The sequence below is a fragment of the Diceros bicornis genome, chromosome 36, assembly GCF_020826845.1.
Source record: "Diceros bicornis minor isolate mBicDic1 chromosome 36, mDicBic1.mat.cur, whole genome shotgun sequence".
NCBI classification, from domain to species: domain Eukaryota; kingdom Metazoa; phylum Chordata; class Mammalia; order Perissodactyla; family Rhinocerotidae; genus Diceros; species Diceros bicornis.
The window spans coordinates 11,995,811-12,011,666 of NC_080775.1; the positions used below are offsets into that span (position 1 = coordinate 11,995,811).

General features: G+C 41.4%; 1 protein-coding gene across 6 annotated transcripts in view; it reads left to right on the top strand.

Moving 5' to 3' along the window:
• Positions 1 to 15,856, top strand: part of CELF2 (CUGBP Elav-like family member 2) — a 308,590-nt gene that overhangs the window by 227,937 nt on the left and 64,797 nt on the right. For all 6 annotated transcript variants that reach the window (XM_058532399.1, XM_058532404.1, XM_058532400.1 and 3 more), the window contains exons 5-7: positions 2,134 to 2,268; positions 10,362 to 10,441; positions 14,481 to 14,639. In XM_058532399.1, the coding sequence (XP_058388382.1) occupies positions 2,134 to 2,268; positions 10,362 to 10,441; positions 14,481 to 14,639 (374 nt within the window). The remainder of the gene's footprint in view (positions 1 to 2,133; positions 2,269 to 10,361; positions 10,442 to 14,480; positions 14,640 to 15,856) is intronic.

Sequence of the window (15,856 nt, forward strand, 5' to 3'; positions counted from 1 at the left end):
GATTCTGAGCTCCAGCATTCCCTCCCCCCCAAATGCTTCAATCAACCGAAGCATGTAGCTCGGCTGCCTTCTCTCCATTACGTAAGAAAGAGAGAAAGAAAAAAGAATTGAGTTTAAACCTTCATTTTATGGATGACAAGACTGCGGTCCAGAGGTCAGCTCACCATCCAAAGTCACGCATCAGTGTAATGGCAGCACTGGAATCAGGACCTAGGTCGCTAATCACAGCATCACTCTCCCCTCTAAGTCTCCTGTGCCTCCTCTGGACATGCAGGAATCATAGTAGAATGAGAAGAAACCTGGCTGAGAGTAGGGTACCAGGTTGGGGTCCAGGTTAGGCCCCCCGCTTACTGAAGGACCTGGGCAAGTCCCTTCCCCCTGCTGGGCCTCAGGTTTCTTCTAGAGTTAGAAGAAATATCTTCAAGTCTCTCACTTTAGTCCAGAGTTCCAGGACTAGGAGCCTTTAGCCATCTCACTGAAGCCCCTCAGAGCTGCACTGTCCAATGCAGTAGTCACACGTGGCTTTTAAAATTTAACTTAGTTAAAATTAAATCACATTAAAAATTCAGTTCCTCAATCACACTAGCCACTTTTCAAGTGTTCAGTAGCCACACGTGGCTTTAGCTACTGTAGTGGGTGGACATCACAGATAGAATTTTCCACTCCTGCCAAGTTCTATTGTCAGCTCCGCTTCAGAGTAAAGCGCCATGTGTTACGTTACTGATTCATGGATGGATCTTCTGTACCAGCTCCTGGAGGGCACGGGCCACGTATCTGGGCCAAAGCAACTGGCCCTAGAAAGTTTAGTATCTGTTGTTGTAGGTTAAATGAAAATGAGACACTTGCTGTCCAGGGAAGGAATAAGAGAAACAGAAATAAGAGCCAGTTAAATAGCAATGACGAGATTATACCACAGATACAAAACGAAGGCCTGTACATAAGTAGTGTTTGGCAGAGCCCTTCCCCTAAGCCAGGACTTTCTGAAGTGCTGGTGCAGCCGGCTATCCTTTTATTTTTAATTCTAAGAAATAGATTGAAATGAAACATGGGAAATAAACAAGACTTCTCCCCAAGGGCTTCTGTGACAATCTTTTGCTCTTTCCTAAAAGAAGTTCTAAACACTGTCCTATAATTCTTTATAATCGTGCTTTTGAGCTGAGCGTAGGCCAGTTATCCTGAGCACAAGCGTGTCGATTTTGAGGACAATCTCCCAGGTCATCAGAGGTCAACCTTCTCTAACCTTTACCCCCATCAGCTTCCAAGGTTAGAATTGGCCCATTGTTGTCATGACACCCAAAATGCATTTCTGCTCATCAAGAATCCTACCTCCAAGTGGGTGGAATAGTATTGTTCTCTCCTTGATCGGTTTTTGTTATATGTGTCACCGGAGCCTGGGGCCATCCTGACATGACTCGCAAGTAGCCACAGCCCCATTCTCTTCACTAGAATTGCCTTCCTCTTTAGTTGTAACACACAGACCAGGAGCTGTCCTGGTTAGGCTGCATAAGCAGTCTACGGAAAGGAGGTCATTGACTAGCTATGTGGAGAAATGAGCATCTTTCTCATCTCTTATTCTTGTCTGGGTCAGTGGGGACAAAGCAATGTGAAATCAGAGGAGAAGAATGTTTTCTTCTGTTGAATGCTTTGTTACAAGTTTTGTTTACTATTCCACTACATCTGTTCATGTCATTTTCCCTCTCCCGGCCTTTTTCTTTCCCTGTCACTCAAGTTAAAAGAACATCTACAAAAAACCTAAATGAAAATCTGTATCCAAAAATATCTCTATGGAATGGTGTTTAGCAATTATGCGGAACTTTAGTATTTTAGTAAACACGTTACTGTGAATTTCCAGATAGGGAGAAAGGACTTCACAGTGTTTTGTGTCCTGTGAAGATGTTTTATTAGTAAGGACAAGCTCACGAAGAAAAGAAATGTTCAGGAAGGGCAAGGCAGGAGAGCAGAGGCAGGATGGTGTGTGTGGAGGAGGAGGGGAGACTGGAAGTCTGAAGAGTTAGCCCTGGGACCCGTTTTCAGGCTCGGATGACTGGGACCCGGTTTGATGTGGTAATGAAGCATTGATTACAAGGAAAAAGATGAAATGGCCTCTGCTCATTCATTATTTTTGTCTCCTAGCTGTGGAAGACAGAAAATTGTTCATAGGAATGGTTTCGAAGAAATGTAATGAGAATGATATCAGGGTGATGTTTTCTCCATTTGGCCAGATAGAAGAATGCCGGATCCTCCGGGGACCCGACGGGCTGAGCCGAGGTGAGTGTGCTGTCTATAAAGTCTCTTCCCTTAAGTGCTAATTGGAGCTCTGTGTCACAGTCAAGGTAGATGTAGGCACCGCACACAGCAAGAGGTTACCCTGTAATACATCCCGTGTGATAAAGTTATCCAACCTGAACTTTTCCCCGAAGCTGAAATGATCACCTTTTATTTCTCCAGTGGAGAAGGTCTCAATGCCAACATATTAGCTCAGGCTATCACTGTCAGACACGAGGCCAACAGGCTGCCCTGTCGCTCCCTAGCCCTCTTCAGTCTCAAAGTAGCTTTTGGGGGGTTGAGGGAGAGAGGTGGAGGAAGAGAGAGAATATTTGTTGTTTTCCTCTTAGTCTTCGGGCTTTCTGCCTGTGCCCAAGAGAAATGTTAAGGGGTGAGCCTCCAGACAATGATGTAAACCAAAAAGAAAACATTGATGTCCCCAAGTCGGGCAGAGAGATATGGACTCAGAGTAACCTGGCCTGTCTCGGGGTGTTAGGGTTTTATTTCAAAGAGCAAAACTCCTTGAGTCCGGAGGACAGAGAGTCTGCTAAGTGACAGAGAAATGACTTCGTCCGGAAGATTGTAGGCTCCTCTTGTCACCATGATAGAAGCAAAGGCTGAGGCCCAGGGCATTGAGGAAAACCAGTATTTTTGCACGCTGGCCTCCCTCTTTGACAATGCCACACACCTCCTTCCTTCAACCCCTCATGAGGGTTGTCACTGAGCGTTAAAGCTCGTTGGACTTCAGTTTCCTGAGTCAGTCCAGGGAGGCCGGAGTGAAAGCATATATGTAAAACATATTTTTCAGTCCTTCTAAGAAATCCGTATTTTTGCAACAAGAAGAGGATTTCATTCTGTTGTTGTAGTTATCAGGGCAGTTTCCATGGGGCTCAGGAGAAACATCTTTCATTCTCAGTCTCTGGCCTGGGACAGCACTGCCATCCCAAACCACACGTTGAAAGAAGAGGTTGGGCCTTAAGTATGGAAGCATTCATTTTCACCCATCTCCCTGGTTTTACCTAAATTCAGCACCATGTAAGGAAGAACATTTGTTCTTTTGACTCTTAGACAGAGAGTTTCATGATGTCAGCTGCTAGAATCCAAGGCGCAGAGAACAAAAGTTTTCCGCCTACTTGCGCCTCCAGAGCCCCAAACCAGAGGGAGTTTAGAGGAAAAGTAGGAGGAGGTGGAACAGCTCCAAGCTTGCAATCCCTGTATTTTCTCCTGAAGGTGGTTTAAAAAAGAGAGGAGGAGGCATGGACATCACAGTGGATGCATTCTCTAACAATTCTGAAACTGGTGGTGGTTAGCTCTTGCTGAAGAGATGTGACTCTAAAATTGAGCAAGACATGATATTGAGTGTGATCCCTAAACAGCAGACCCAGCGCCTCAGACTAATCTGTAGCTTACCACCCACACCATCACCAGTGTCACACAGAGAGTTCATCGTACTGGTGGCCGGCACAACCTCTGGCTCCTGTACCACCTCAAAAGCAGAAGGATACTAGGATTCTGTCCTCCTTCTCTAGGTGCCATCCTAGCAGTTTCACACCATGAGAGCTTCTAATCACATTCGACCATCCATCTACTGCAGTCAGGATAGGTATATGCCCACTGAGGCAGACAAACCAGGAGAGACTAATCCCATGGGAAAAGGCAGTGTGGCGAAATGAAGAATAAAAATGGAGGAAAGACGATATTTTTGCAGTCCCTTTTCTGCTGCCAATTTAGTAATTAGAGCCACTTTTCTCTCCTGTGATTATTCTCAGTCCCACTCCTGTGCTATCATTGCTTTTTTCATTCACCAAGGCATATAGCATGGAGGAAGAACAGAAAGAAAGTTCCTTAAATTGTTCATAGTGACATTTAGAGTGGCTTGGAGGTCAGGACCCCAAGGTCCAGTCCTAAACTTCTCCAACATGAAATGTGACCGTAGGTAATTCATTTTCCTGGCTCTATCCCTCAGTTTCCCCGTTTGTAAATGGCAGCAGTCAAAATAGCTGCCCTGATTATCTCATAGTGGATCATTAGTTACTGATGTAGATTTTTGGGACAAGCACACCATCCGTATGGTTTAGTAGAGACCTCGACCATGAAGTATGAATTCTTGGCTTCTGTTCTCCCACTGCTGGGCTGGGCCGATTCATGGAATGGTTCTCCCTGTCAGTTTCTCCATCTGTCCGGTGGGGACAGCAATGAATAGCACTGGGGCCTGTAGCCTCTAGAGCTCCCTGAGCGTATGTGAAGTTATTTCTGTAGATAAGTTTTTAAAGCAACCAAAACTACATAGGAAAGAGCAGGACACAGTACTTGACAAGAGAACTTGGCTAATTTGATCTGCCCTTTGGTTGATGAACCAGTGTTGGTCACCAGAAGCTCCCTGTTTCTGAAACAAGTTGTGGGAGCACTCTCTTCAGTATTTTATGCACATGCTGGCTCAACGTAAAGAGTGGAACTCCTTCCTGTCCCCCTCCCCTTTTTTTAACAAAAGTAATTTCTGGTGAACTGATGAGAATTCCCTACGGCAAAAAAGAAAATACTCATTTATAACCATTTGTTCTGAAATATAAGGACAGACAGTGGTAGGTTTTTCAATTAGCAGGACCCAGGGACTCCTGGGTACAGGGGACTGCTCCTGAATCAGTCTTTGTTCAGAGAACAATTCTCTTTCGTGCTACTATTTTGCTTTCATTAAAGAATTGCCATTTTCAATCAAATATTAATAAGTGTCTCTCATTGGTGGCACTGCAGATAAAGGGCACTCAGCGTTTCTGGTCTCAGTGCCTGTTGCTGGCTCAGCTGTGTAGAAAATAAATATATCAAAATTAAGTGAAATGAAAGCTCGGCTGCTCTGGAAAGTACCTTCTCATACTAAACCAGTCAATAAAAAAGTGTCAAATCAAACTATTTGATTATGATGAGGGAGAGGTGCCATTGGGTGGTTCCTTTTTTGTTTTTTTTTTTTTGCTTCTGCCCAGTTCAGCTATAAGAATGAAGACAAAGAAGGCAATTAGCATGGCAGCCTCCCCCACAGGTTTCTAAGGTCATTTCTTCCCTGCCACATCCATAGTTGAAATTTCTCCCTGATAGGTATTAAGCTGAGGTTCCTCCAGGCTTGTTGACTCAGTACCCCCTACTGAATCAGAGTAGTGGCCTGCCAGGACCCACAACTTTGTATCTATCAAGCCCTGCTATACTTGCAGTTAGAATCACTGTCTTTAAAAATACATAATCTACATATTGGCAAGAAAGACTATTTTGAAAGTCCCATTGTTACTCACCAGCACCTAGATCTGTGCCATGTTCCAGGATAGACCCGCCCTCCCTAGGAAATTGTCATGGCTGTACATAGACAGCAAGCGTCTAGCACCTGCCAAGTGTGTTGAGGCTGCTCAACAAATATCAGGGAGACTAGGAGCCCACAAGCGGCAAGTCAAATGAGATGTTTGCTTTCAAAATCAAAGCTTGAGGCTTCTAAGCCAGTGCATTTATTTGACAGCGCCACCTAAGTGTGTTGATTTCCTAAAATACACATGTTTTTACTTACCCATAATCCCACAGTCAGAATGGACTATTTGGGTACAATCGACAGGGTTTTCTGCACCATGACAACTGAATATCTGTAACTCACAGACAGTGAAGGAGTTGATTTCATTTTTCTTTCCCATAAACCGTAGTCAAATCTTCACTGCCATTTAAGGTAACTTTCTGCTTGTTTAAGAATATTCCAGCTGTGTTTATGGTGTTCCAACATTCTCCTGCCAAAACCCCTGACAAATGAATTGGCAATATTTTCACGGATGTTGGTGAGCACAGACTGGATTTAGCCATTAAATCCTCATTTGTTTTTGTTAAATCTGATCAGAATATCAAGGGTAGGGCTTTTGACTTTTAGAACATGTACACAGAGAGGACTTAGTTTTGATTGCAACATTTTAGTCTTGCCCGCATGGTACCTAAACATTTAGATATGCGGAAACTTTTATCACATCCCTCCCAGATTATTAACTGCATCTTATCTTGCTCTGAATACAGTCTTCCAATCTCATCTCAAGGATTTTGCCGACTATTAAGTCCTACTCTGCATGCTCTCTCCATGCCAGTTTTAAATAAACTACCCCAACACTGGGGATGGTGGATCAGAATTTTAATTTTGATGCTCCAGTATGATATTGATAGCACATGCTTAATAAACCCTGCCACTGCCAGAAAGAGACGGTGAGGAGCCTTGGCTGCAGGAAGATCTTTCTTGGGCTGAATGGGAATTTATAAACCAGTTTTCCATAGGTTGAAATCTCCTTCACACTGCGCCAGGTATTTCAAATTATGTTTCTTTCAGTTGAAATATAGCAGGCTGCTGCTCCTCATTCAAAGTAGCAGAAAAGCAAGAGACCTAGGCATTGTCCGGGCCTTTAAAAGTGCCTGCACTTTTTTTTTTTTTTTTTTTTTTTTTTTTTTGGTGCAGAGCAAGAATTCATCTAGTTCTCGCAAAATTCTCTTGCAGCCAGGAAACAAAGGTAGAACACCTGAGTTAAGAGAGCCTTGCATTTGAAATGACAGGTGTAATAGATGTGTTCCCAAATCTTCTCTGTGACGGGGCTGCGTGCTTTCCTTAGATCCTGTCTGTAGGAGGAAATTACTTTGAGAAACCTTTCCCCAGTCAATCATTTATCTGTTTTAGCAGCAAGAAGGCAACCTCACCGAAATAAGAGGAATTCAGCCCCTTTCATTTCTATTAGCAATCTCTGACATTCCGAAAGTGGAGACGATAAATAATTGCCAGGTAAATTCCAGGTTGGCCACATTTACAGATGGAATTTTTTATTTATTTATTTATTCTACTGTGTGTCTGGAGGCCTTAAGACAGTAATATACAGCCTATCTTACCTCACCTCCCCCCAAAATTGTAGCTTCATTATTTGTGTACCTGAATCTTTTTTCACCCTAGAATCTAGTTTCTCCTGCCTTTTGGTCAGCAGCCAGAGAACTGACTGCTGAGACAGCGCATACGACAGTTTAGAACAGTTAAGGGCTGACCTTACAAGATCAGAGCAGTTGTCCTGTCGAGACCCAGTGATCTCCACTGCATCCAGAAGCTCCTTTTTAGTAGAAGAAGGGGACAGTTATGACCTAAGTTATTTCTGTCCAATGGAAAGTCATCTAGTTGGCTTGTAGAAGCAGCCAGCAGCGAATCTTGGTGGTAGGCATTTATGTGACCCTACGTTACTGAAAAGCCATGGATTTGAGGCCTCGTCCTAAAGCTACCACAATGTTTTCAGTGGTGTTGAAAAGAAAATTAAAATCTAGCCATAGGACTATACCACGGCCTCCTGTTGCAGAGAAATTACAAAGGTTAACAAGCTACCAACCTGTGAGACATTTGGTTCTACAGTTGCCTAACTTCAGCCCGAATGGCACGCACGGAGAGTAAAATTTTTCAACATGCGCTCTCACCTTATAGATGACACAGTAATTTTCTCTCTTAAGTTGCTGAGCACAGCACACAGTACAGAACTTGACAGAGCCCCTAAGGAGACAAGTTCTCGCTCCCTGCACCGCTGCCAATAGAATAAAAAGGTTAAAGAAGTCATCAGATTTGTCAGATCATTTTTTTGGACGGGATAAGGATCGTATAATTGGAAGCATCAGTAGTGCTTTTAATTGCAGGTTTTATAGAAGAAAGGTCAATGGTTTGAGTTGATAGAGATATAGTTTTATTGTTCTATTGCTAATACTTTTCTTTTGAGACCTGGTAATTGCTATATCTTTCTCACTAAGTTACTTACAAAAGTTCTACTTTTCCAAAATTGTGATAAGTGCATAAACTGTGCCTTATTGATTTTTGTTGACATTCTGTGTTTTTTATGCATTCTTAACCTCCAGTTGAAACTGTCAGTTTGGCACGTGTTCCTGGATAATAGGAGCAAATGAAGTGAATGCAACAATCTTCTTGACTATTAAAAGCAGAGTTAGTCCAGGCTCACACAGTTTCAAATATCTCTCCATGAGATTATTTGCTTTTGCATCCATTGTATTCTCAAGATAAGAAAAGGAAAAAGAAAAATCTGAGTTATTTCCTCTGATAATAATGGCGGTGATCATCACAGTGTTTTTGAAGAGATATTACTTGGAAACGGATGTCAAATTTGGGACTCTATAATTTTAAAGCTGAGTATCAATATGGAAGCCAGAAGAGGTACCCTCATCTGTCTCACACCCTATTACACACATCATCTAGCTGCCTTAGAGGAGGCTGCCAAATTGCTTTTATTGATGACAAAGGCTACAGCCAGTAGAAGGACAGGCAGCATGTTTAAATAGTAAGCTTCATCAGCCACTTTAATGTCAGAACTATATGAAACAGCTCAGCATTCATAGCCCGCCAGACTTCAGACTTCATAGGTGCAGCTTAACTGAGAGGTGAATTTGAGATGAATCTCCCATGTACTCAGAGTTTTTGCATATTAAAAATTACAGCATGATGCAAAAAAATGCATTGACTTATTTTCATGACTGGATGTTGTTGTGCTTTGAGGGTGATGGACAGGCAATTGCTTTCTCTTATTGCTGTTTGATGAAAAGGTGCTAATACAGTATTGACTTGATAATCTCACCAGGAACACATGCAGAGCCAAAGAAGAAAATGTATTTTATGGCTCACAAATTGATTTACATAAACCAAACAGTCTGTGGGCTGTTTGGGGGTAGAATGTTCTATCTGGCTTACCGGCCACAGGGGCGACAATCTCGCATTCTTGATGCCGGAATTTCAGTTTCACACGTTCACTCTGAGATGACACCAGGCTGCAGCCTCTCAGTGTTTAGATCTGCTTCATTTGGAAATCTTTTAAGTAGTAATAATAATAATGTCTTGAGGAAATTGAGTGGAACACTAAATTATTCTCTGATACCTAAGTTCAAACTGTGCAAGGCTAAAGCAGCTGAAAATCAATGCACTTTTAAAGTCATTAGAGATCATAAGTGAAATAAGTCTGTGTTGCTTTAGCTAAGCTTTTAGTGTGCTGTGGTATTATTATAAAATCAGCCTGAATCTGCATTAATTTCACAGTCTTTTTCTCTAAGAAGCCCAAGGGTGCATGATGAATAAAATGTAAATTTCAGAAGGCACTGTTTTTATTAGTGAAAAGGGCAGTGAGCCGTGTAGTTGGAGCAGCGACCTGCCTGGTGGCTGAGGCTGCTACCAGGAGCCAGAGCAGGCACTATAGATTCTAGATATTTTTACAGCACATGAGAAAAATAACCATGGGAAGCTGGATGGGTCTCACAGGAGATATTTAGAGAAATGTACATTGTCTTGGGTATGCTAGACTTTAGGTCAGATCTCTGATACATATCAGAAAGTTGCAACTTGCAAAAGTCATGAAGATTTGATACAAATAAGAAAGCAGATGCAAATTTTTAAATTTTACCTTATATGCACTATTGAATATTCTCAGAATAATAGAGCATTTGTTTCTATTCATAATTAATTAATAGTTTGTGCAGGATTTGGTATATTTGTTTGCATTTGAATAGCATCAATGTATATTTATACATACACATTTCTTAACTACCCAGAAGAAAGTAGATATATTGATTTGCTGACATTTTGAGCTCTTGGAATTTATTTGCTAATTTGCCCTTGGTGTGAGGAGTTTATTATTTGCTGCTTAAAAATCAACGCTAAAACTTGAAATACAAAGTTCCTAACGTGTGGATGCCCTGAGTCAAGATAATCAGCCAAGGAGAAAATGTAAAATCGCAACTTTTTATTTTAGAAAATGCAAACTAGGTCTTGCTCATTTCCAACCCCCATGGCTAAAAAAGTACCCAGTTCCCTTCCCCTCGTCTCCGTTTAAAAAAAGAAACTAATCAATAGATAAATCTTTCTGCTTCGGTCAGATTAGCAAGTCAGCACTGTGAGTAAAAAGCAAAATCAGATAAAACGGAAGAGAGAAGTTGTTTATTTTTATGTACTACTGAGAACAGTGTCGTCCTGTGGCAGTTCTCGTAGACTGTGTTGGTTTAACAAGCGTCCAACCCTTTTGTCTTGTTGTTTTTTGTCTTTCCTGCTCCCTGTCCCTTGTTTCCCACAGGCTGTGCGTTTGTCACATTTTCTACAAGGGCAATGGCACAGAATGCAATCAAAACTATGCATCAGTCTCAGACCATGGAGGTATTGTATCATCTGCCCTTTCTTTGTTTTCTTTGTGCAAATGATGGGGAATGGTAAAGCGATTCTCTCCTGCGTGGATTGTTCACATGACAATCACAGATTTCAACTCTCACCATCTCTCTTTTCATTCATTCATATTCATTCTCTCTCTCTCTCTCTCTCTCTCTCTCTCAATTTTTCCCCTAATGACTTGAAATGCATTTAGTCAAACCTTGCACTTGCTCGACATTATTCTTTGAGCCTTTAATTGCACTGGCCCAGGTCCTGCCAAGTCAAGTCATGATGCAGTTGAAACCACGTATTGTTCTGTACCTAAAGGACCAACGATGTCCCCCAGCCCAGCGTGGTGTGGAGGAAGGATGAACAGCCCCCAGCCCAAATTGCAGCCTGCCCTGTGCTAACTCACAGGGTTCATCTTCTTCTTCTCTTTCCCCCCCCCCCCCTCAAATGTGGGGTCAACGTATCTTTAATCTAGTCAAACAGAATTGTTTTTGCATCAAGAATGTTGGGAAAAGTTAATACTTCTCCTACTTCATTTGACCATTTGAAAATGTTAATGTATGAGAGTCCCCTGAAAAATGAGATTTGTCTCCTTACGAAAAAATGGACAATAACAAAGAAACATAAAGGCTCAAATTTGGTCTCCTAATAAGAAAGAGTGGCCTTAGGGGAGGATAAATACGCTGGTTGGGTATTCACCCACACAGGCAGATAGATGGGTCTCGACTTCTAGTCTGTGATTTAGGTCACAGCCCTTCAGAATTTTGCACAAAAGCATTCCAAGAGTGATATGCTGTTACTTATTCTGTATTGTCCGATAGAACCATCTGGGAGCGCATGTTCTGCTGTATTCTGTATACTGTATCTTTGTGAATGGGTGATCTTTTCTGGAGGTGGCCTTGTGGTGTTATCTGAAGTTATGTTTTTCCTCTTTTGAAAAAAAATATTTTCAATTTTATTTAATGTGCCAACAGTTCTTTATTGGTTGAGCTTCTTTTTTCACCTCCATTTTTTGGGGGGTTTATTTTTTGTTTGTTTGTTTTGTTTGTTTTTTGCAATGCTGCCTCTCCCAAAGCATGCTGGGAGCTAAGTGATCATTATGCGTCATGTTTTGTGGGCGATTTTTTATAGCGAGCCACAAGGTGGGTGGAAGGGGGGAAAGGAGTGCATGGCCTTGTCACTAAGTGTTTACTGTACTTTTCTGAGTTTTGATATCAGCATTGCAAAGCCTATTGTCTTTTTCAAACGTAATTTTGACTTTGATATTCCTAACATATCTTATATAATCATTGTGCTTTCCTTTCAGTGCAATGCATTTTTAAGATACTCATACACACCCCCTCACCTGAAGGCAAGCTCGGGTGAAAATCAGCCATGATAGGAAATAATTAGCAGGATCTGAAATATCTAGGAATCTAATCTTGTACGACATGCATTTACCTGTGTGACAATGATTTGTTCCCATTTCTCCTAACTTAGGCTGCTCCATTATTATGGATCAGTCTGATTTCCAGCTACATTTCGGTTTGGAGATTAAAATGAAAATGCTATTAGGAAAAAGAAAGTCTTTACTTGTATTTATTATCTTCCATATATGTGTTTTGTTCTTATTATTTTATTTCCAGTAATTTAGTGATTTGTACCTAAATTGGTCTCGCCTTCGATAATTTTTTAACCTAAATTCTTTCAGCTCTGTTAGAAACACTGCTACCCCTCAGGCCACTCAGGGCCCCCCAAATAAAGCCAGAGAGGTGCTGGTGTGGGGGTCTGTGTTCTCCTGTGTTTCTGCAGAAGGAGAGCTCAAGAACGTGAAGCAGAACTGAGTATGAACCCAAACCAAGAAGTAACAGGCTCTCAGAATGACAAGAATCTGCTAGAGAGAATGGGGTGTATTTATTCATAAGAAATCCTCGATCTTTTGTATAATATCTCCATTATAAAACATCAAATTTGCACTTGTTTTTAAATCTGGACATCCATATTTAAACAAAGGGGCCCTCAGATGCTTAAATTTATTGTTTAATTCAAAAATATTGACATATAAATGGAAGATTATATATTATGCAATCACGTTATAGTTGTACAACTGAAGCTTGTTGTTTTTCTTTATTTTAATTAATTATGTTATTTTCAGGGCTCTGACTCACATCTTTAACCAAGAGTCGAATTCTAAATGACATGAATGTGAAAATTTAAAAAAAGACATTCTTAAAAATAATTAATTTTTATATCGTACCTTCTGTTTCCCCACTTTCCTCCAATCTGTCCCCATCCCGTTTTTCCCCTTCATGATTTAAATAAGTTGTTCTTGAGCTGTAATCCATTGGCCTAATTTTCTGCTTTTCTATCATTTTTTGGTATTTAAGGAAGAAAAAACAACAGTAAGTGTACTGTTAGAGGGAAATGCTATAATTTGTTATGGAACAAATTTGATACAAAATAACAACCCTTTTCCATGCAAAACCCTTTCTCTATGTAATTTCCATCTTCAGAGTATTTTGCTCTCTTTAAAGTATGAAGTGCTGAAATATGGAGCAGATGAAGAAAAATGAAGTATAGATTTTTTAAATGGTGGAAATATTACTTTTATGCAATTTAATATTCTGTACTTTGACTGTGGCTACCAGAGCTGAAGACCCACAGGCTGGAAGTTCAACCCTGAAACAGTCACCTCACTGGTCACAGATTTTTTTGGTAGTAACAGACATAACAGCCTCACATATTCATAGCTACATCCCAGTAACTACTCAAGGTAATAAGAAAAGAAAAAAAGCAAGTTTGTTTTCTAGGAGAAAGAAAAATGACCCCAAGGGAAGGGAAAAGCTCATTTAAATAGGAATATAAAATTTCTGAGAGGAAAGAGAGGTCTATTATCATGCTGAGTTTCAATGAAAATTTTCTTTTTAGTCACTTGGGTAGAATTACTTCTTTTTACCTCAGCAAAATTTAGCGGCTTTAATTGTGATGAAATGTGTAGGCAAGCTATACTAAGAAAGAGAAGAGAGTGAGGAGGGAGGAGAGCATGTTTCTGCTGAGTATTTACCAAGTAGTAAATATTTAAAAGGTGTTTTTGAAGGGAAGTCCTCATGCTTGAGGTGTGAGGCCCTCTGTCTCCCTGATGGTTTGATCTCTCACAAACCTGAATTTGTCCTATTTTATAACCCTTGGTCATTTCTCGCTCACTACCCCTACTCCTTGCCTTTTAAAGGAAATGAAAACTGAAAGAAGCTTCTAGAATGGTGAGATTCATTAGGATAGGAAGCCAAGTAGAATCCTCCTTCTGCCATTTAGGATAATCTCCTTTGACTAGAATTCTGATTTTTTTGATGTCCAGTAGCTCTGGGGATTGTGGATAGAGTAGATGTGATACAGAAGGAAGAGAGACTTTTCTGAAAACATGAGAACAATTATGTTGGTCAGTACTTATGTTCTCTGATGATCTCTTTCCTTCATCCACATTCCTAAAACGAAATCCACTTCTCCCTATTATATTGCTGGATTGACATGATTCCCATAGTTTCAAAGTTCGAAAATGCATAACTGAACATTGAGAAGAGTGAAAAAATAAATGAATGAGAGGCGTTTTCACTCCCATTACAACTTATCCCCCTCTTTGTCTCGTGATCACACGTGGAAACAGGCAGACACACACAGACCAGTCCATCTTTCAGACATGCGAACCAGGAAGCTTAATTAAAGAATACTGATAAGGTCTCTTGTCTCTGAGGAGGTCCTGGGATGGTTGAAGGAAGACAAGAAGGAAGAGAGAAGGAGAGGCAGTTTAATAATCAGAGCAAGAAAGCAAATGGCTTCACCGACCACCAGATCCCCAAAGAAACCAATGGCAGTATCTGGAATTTTCCTTTGATGGTACTCTTAAGAGAAGAAGAAGGAATATCAAACCATTTTAAAACCATTCCAGACCATTCCATGTGCTCCAAAATAGTTCAGAGAGCTAGAGCCAGTGCTGACTGAGTATCATGCGAGGATTCGACTAGGCTGTAACTCCTTCTCCACTTTCCGCTGTGTCTGACCCCAGGGCTGCTCTTCGCCCATCGTGGTGAAGTTCGCGGATACTCAGAAGGACAAAGAGCAAAGGCGCCTCCAGCAGCAGCTCGCACAGCAGATGCAGCAGCTCAACACTGCCACCTGGGGGAACCTGACAGGGCTGGGCGGACTCACCCCACAGTACCTGGCGGTAAGTGCTGGAGAACGCCTGTCAGCGTGTGCTCCCCAGGAGAGGGGAGCACCCCCACTGGAACGCGGACAACACACCTGTCCCCTAAGGATGCTCAAGAATTCGTTTTCGGGACACTTTGCATCTCAGGAAATTGTTGAAATCAGCGTTGATGCAGAATATTTTTCCAAGTTAAATTGATTAGCATGAGGATGTGACTAATTTAATTCTTGCCTGATGTAGACTGAGCAGAGTCCCACAAGGCTGAATTTCTAACGAGTGTTTCAGAGGCATCATAAAATCCTGCAGTAGGAGGGACACAGCATGCCTGATAGATGATTATTTAACGATACTGAGGCAGCTGTGAGTAGAGAGCTCGTGACCCCACAGGTTAGTCCAGTCCACACTGGGACTTCGAATGAAACCCCTTTGGACCTCCCATTAAGTGATCCTGGGCCTTCCCAGGGGAGCTCTGTTGACGAAATCAAATGTTTCTTTCTTTCTTTGAGACCAAAAAGTTAGATCCTATTTCAGGCCAAATGGACCCAATTCTGTTAGCCATCCCTTAACATTTCATTGTTTCTAACTTCCACTTTCTTGTTTTTCCTTACGTTACCAGTTTCACTCTGTCAGTGTCTTCATTAAAATACAACAACCAGAATTTAAAACAATCCCCTTAGTGAAATGGAAACAGCACAGAGCAGTGACCCCTAGTGTGGACTTGAAAATATCATCATGTAGCTTGAGAGAGTGGTGTTTGTAGTAACTATGCCACATACAAGACGGAAGGCAGCTAATTCTCCTCTAAGTTTTTATTTATTTTTACTTGAATTACTGTTAAACCAGGCTACTCTCTCCCATTTTTCTGCTTTGGAACCTAAATGCTGGGCTTCACATTTTTTAATATAATTTCATATTGAGAGATGGGGCCTTTTATTCCAGCGTGTGTGTGTGTGTGTGTGTGTGTGTGTGTGTGTGTGTGTGGTGTCCTAATTCTATCGCTTGACATTTTAACTGTTCCTCTCTTGATGGTCTGATCCATGAGCCTTACTTTATAGCAGCCCCTGTACTGTTCTGTAAAGTAGTCCTCCCCATGACCTTGAAAGGTAAGATCACCCTGCTTGTTGTACAGGTGAGGAAAGGGAAGGTCAAAGAGCTTCCAGAACTTTACCCAAGATCATGCTGCTGGTGGTCGAGCGGGATTTCAGCCCTCTGCGTGTTCTCTTTATCTTGCCATG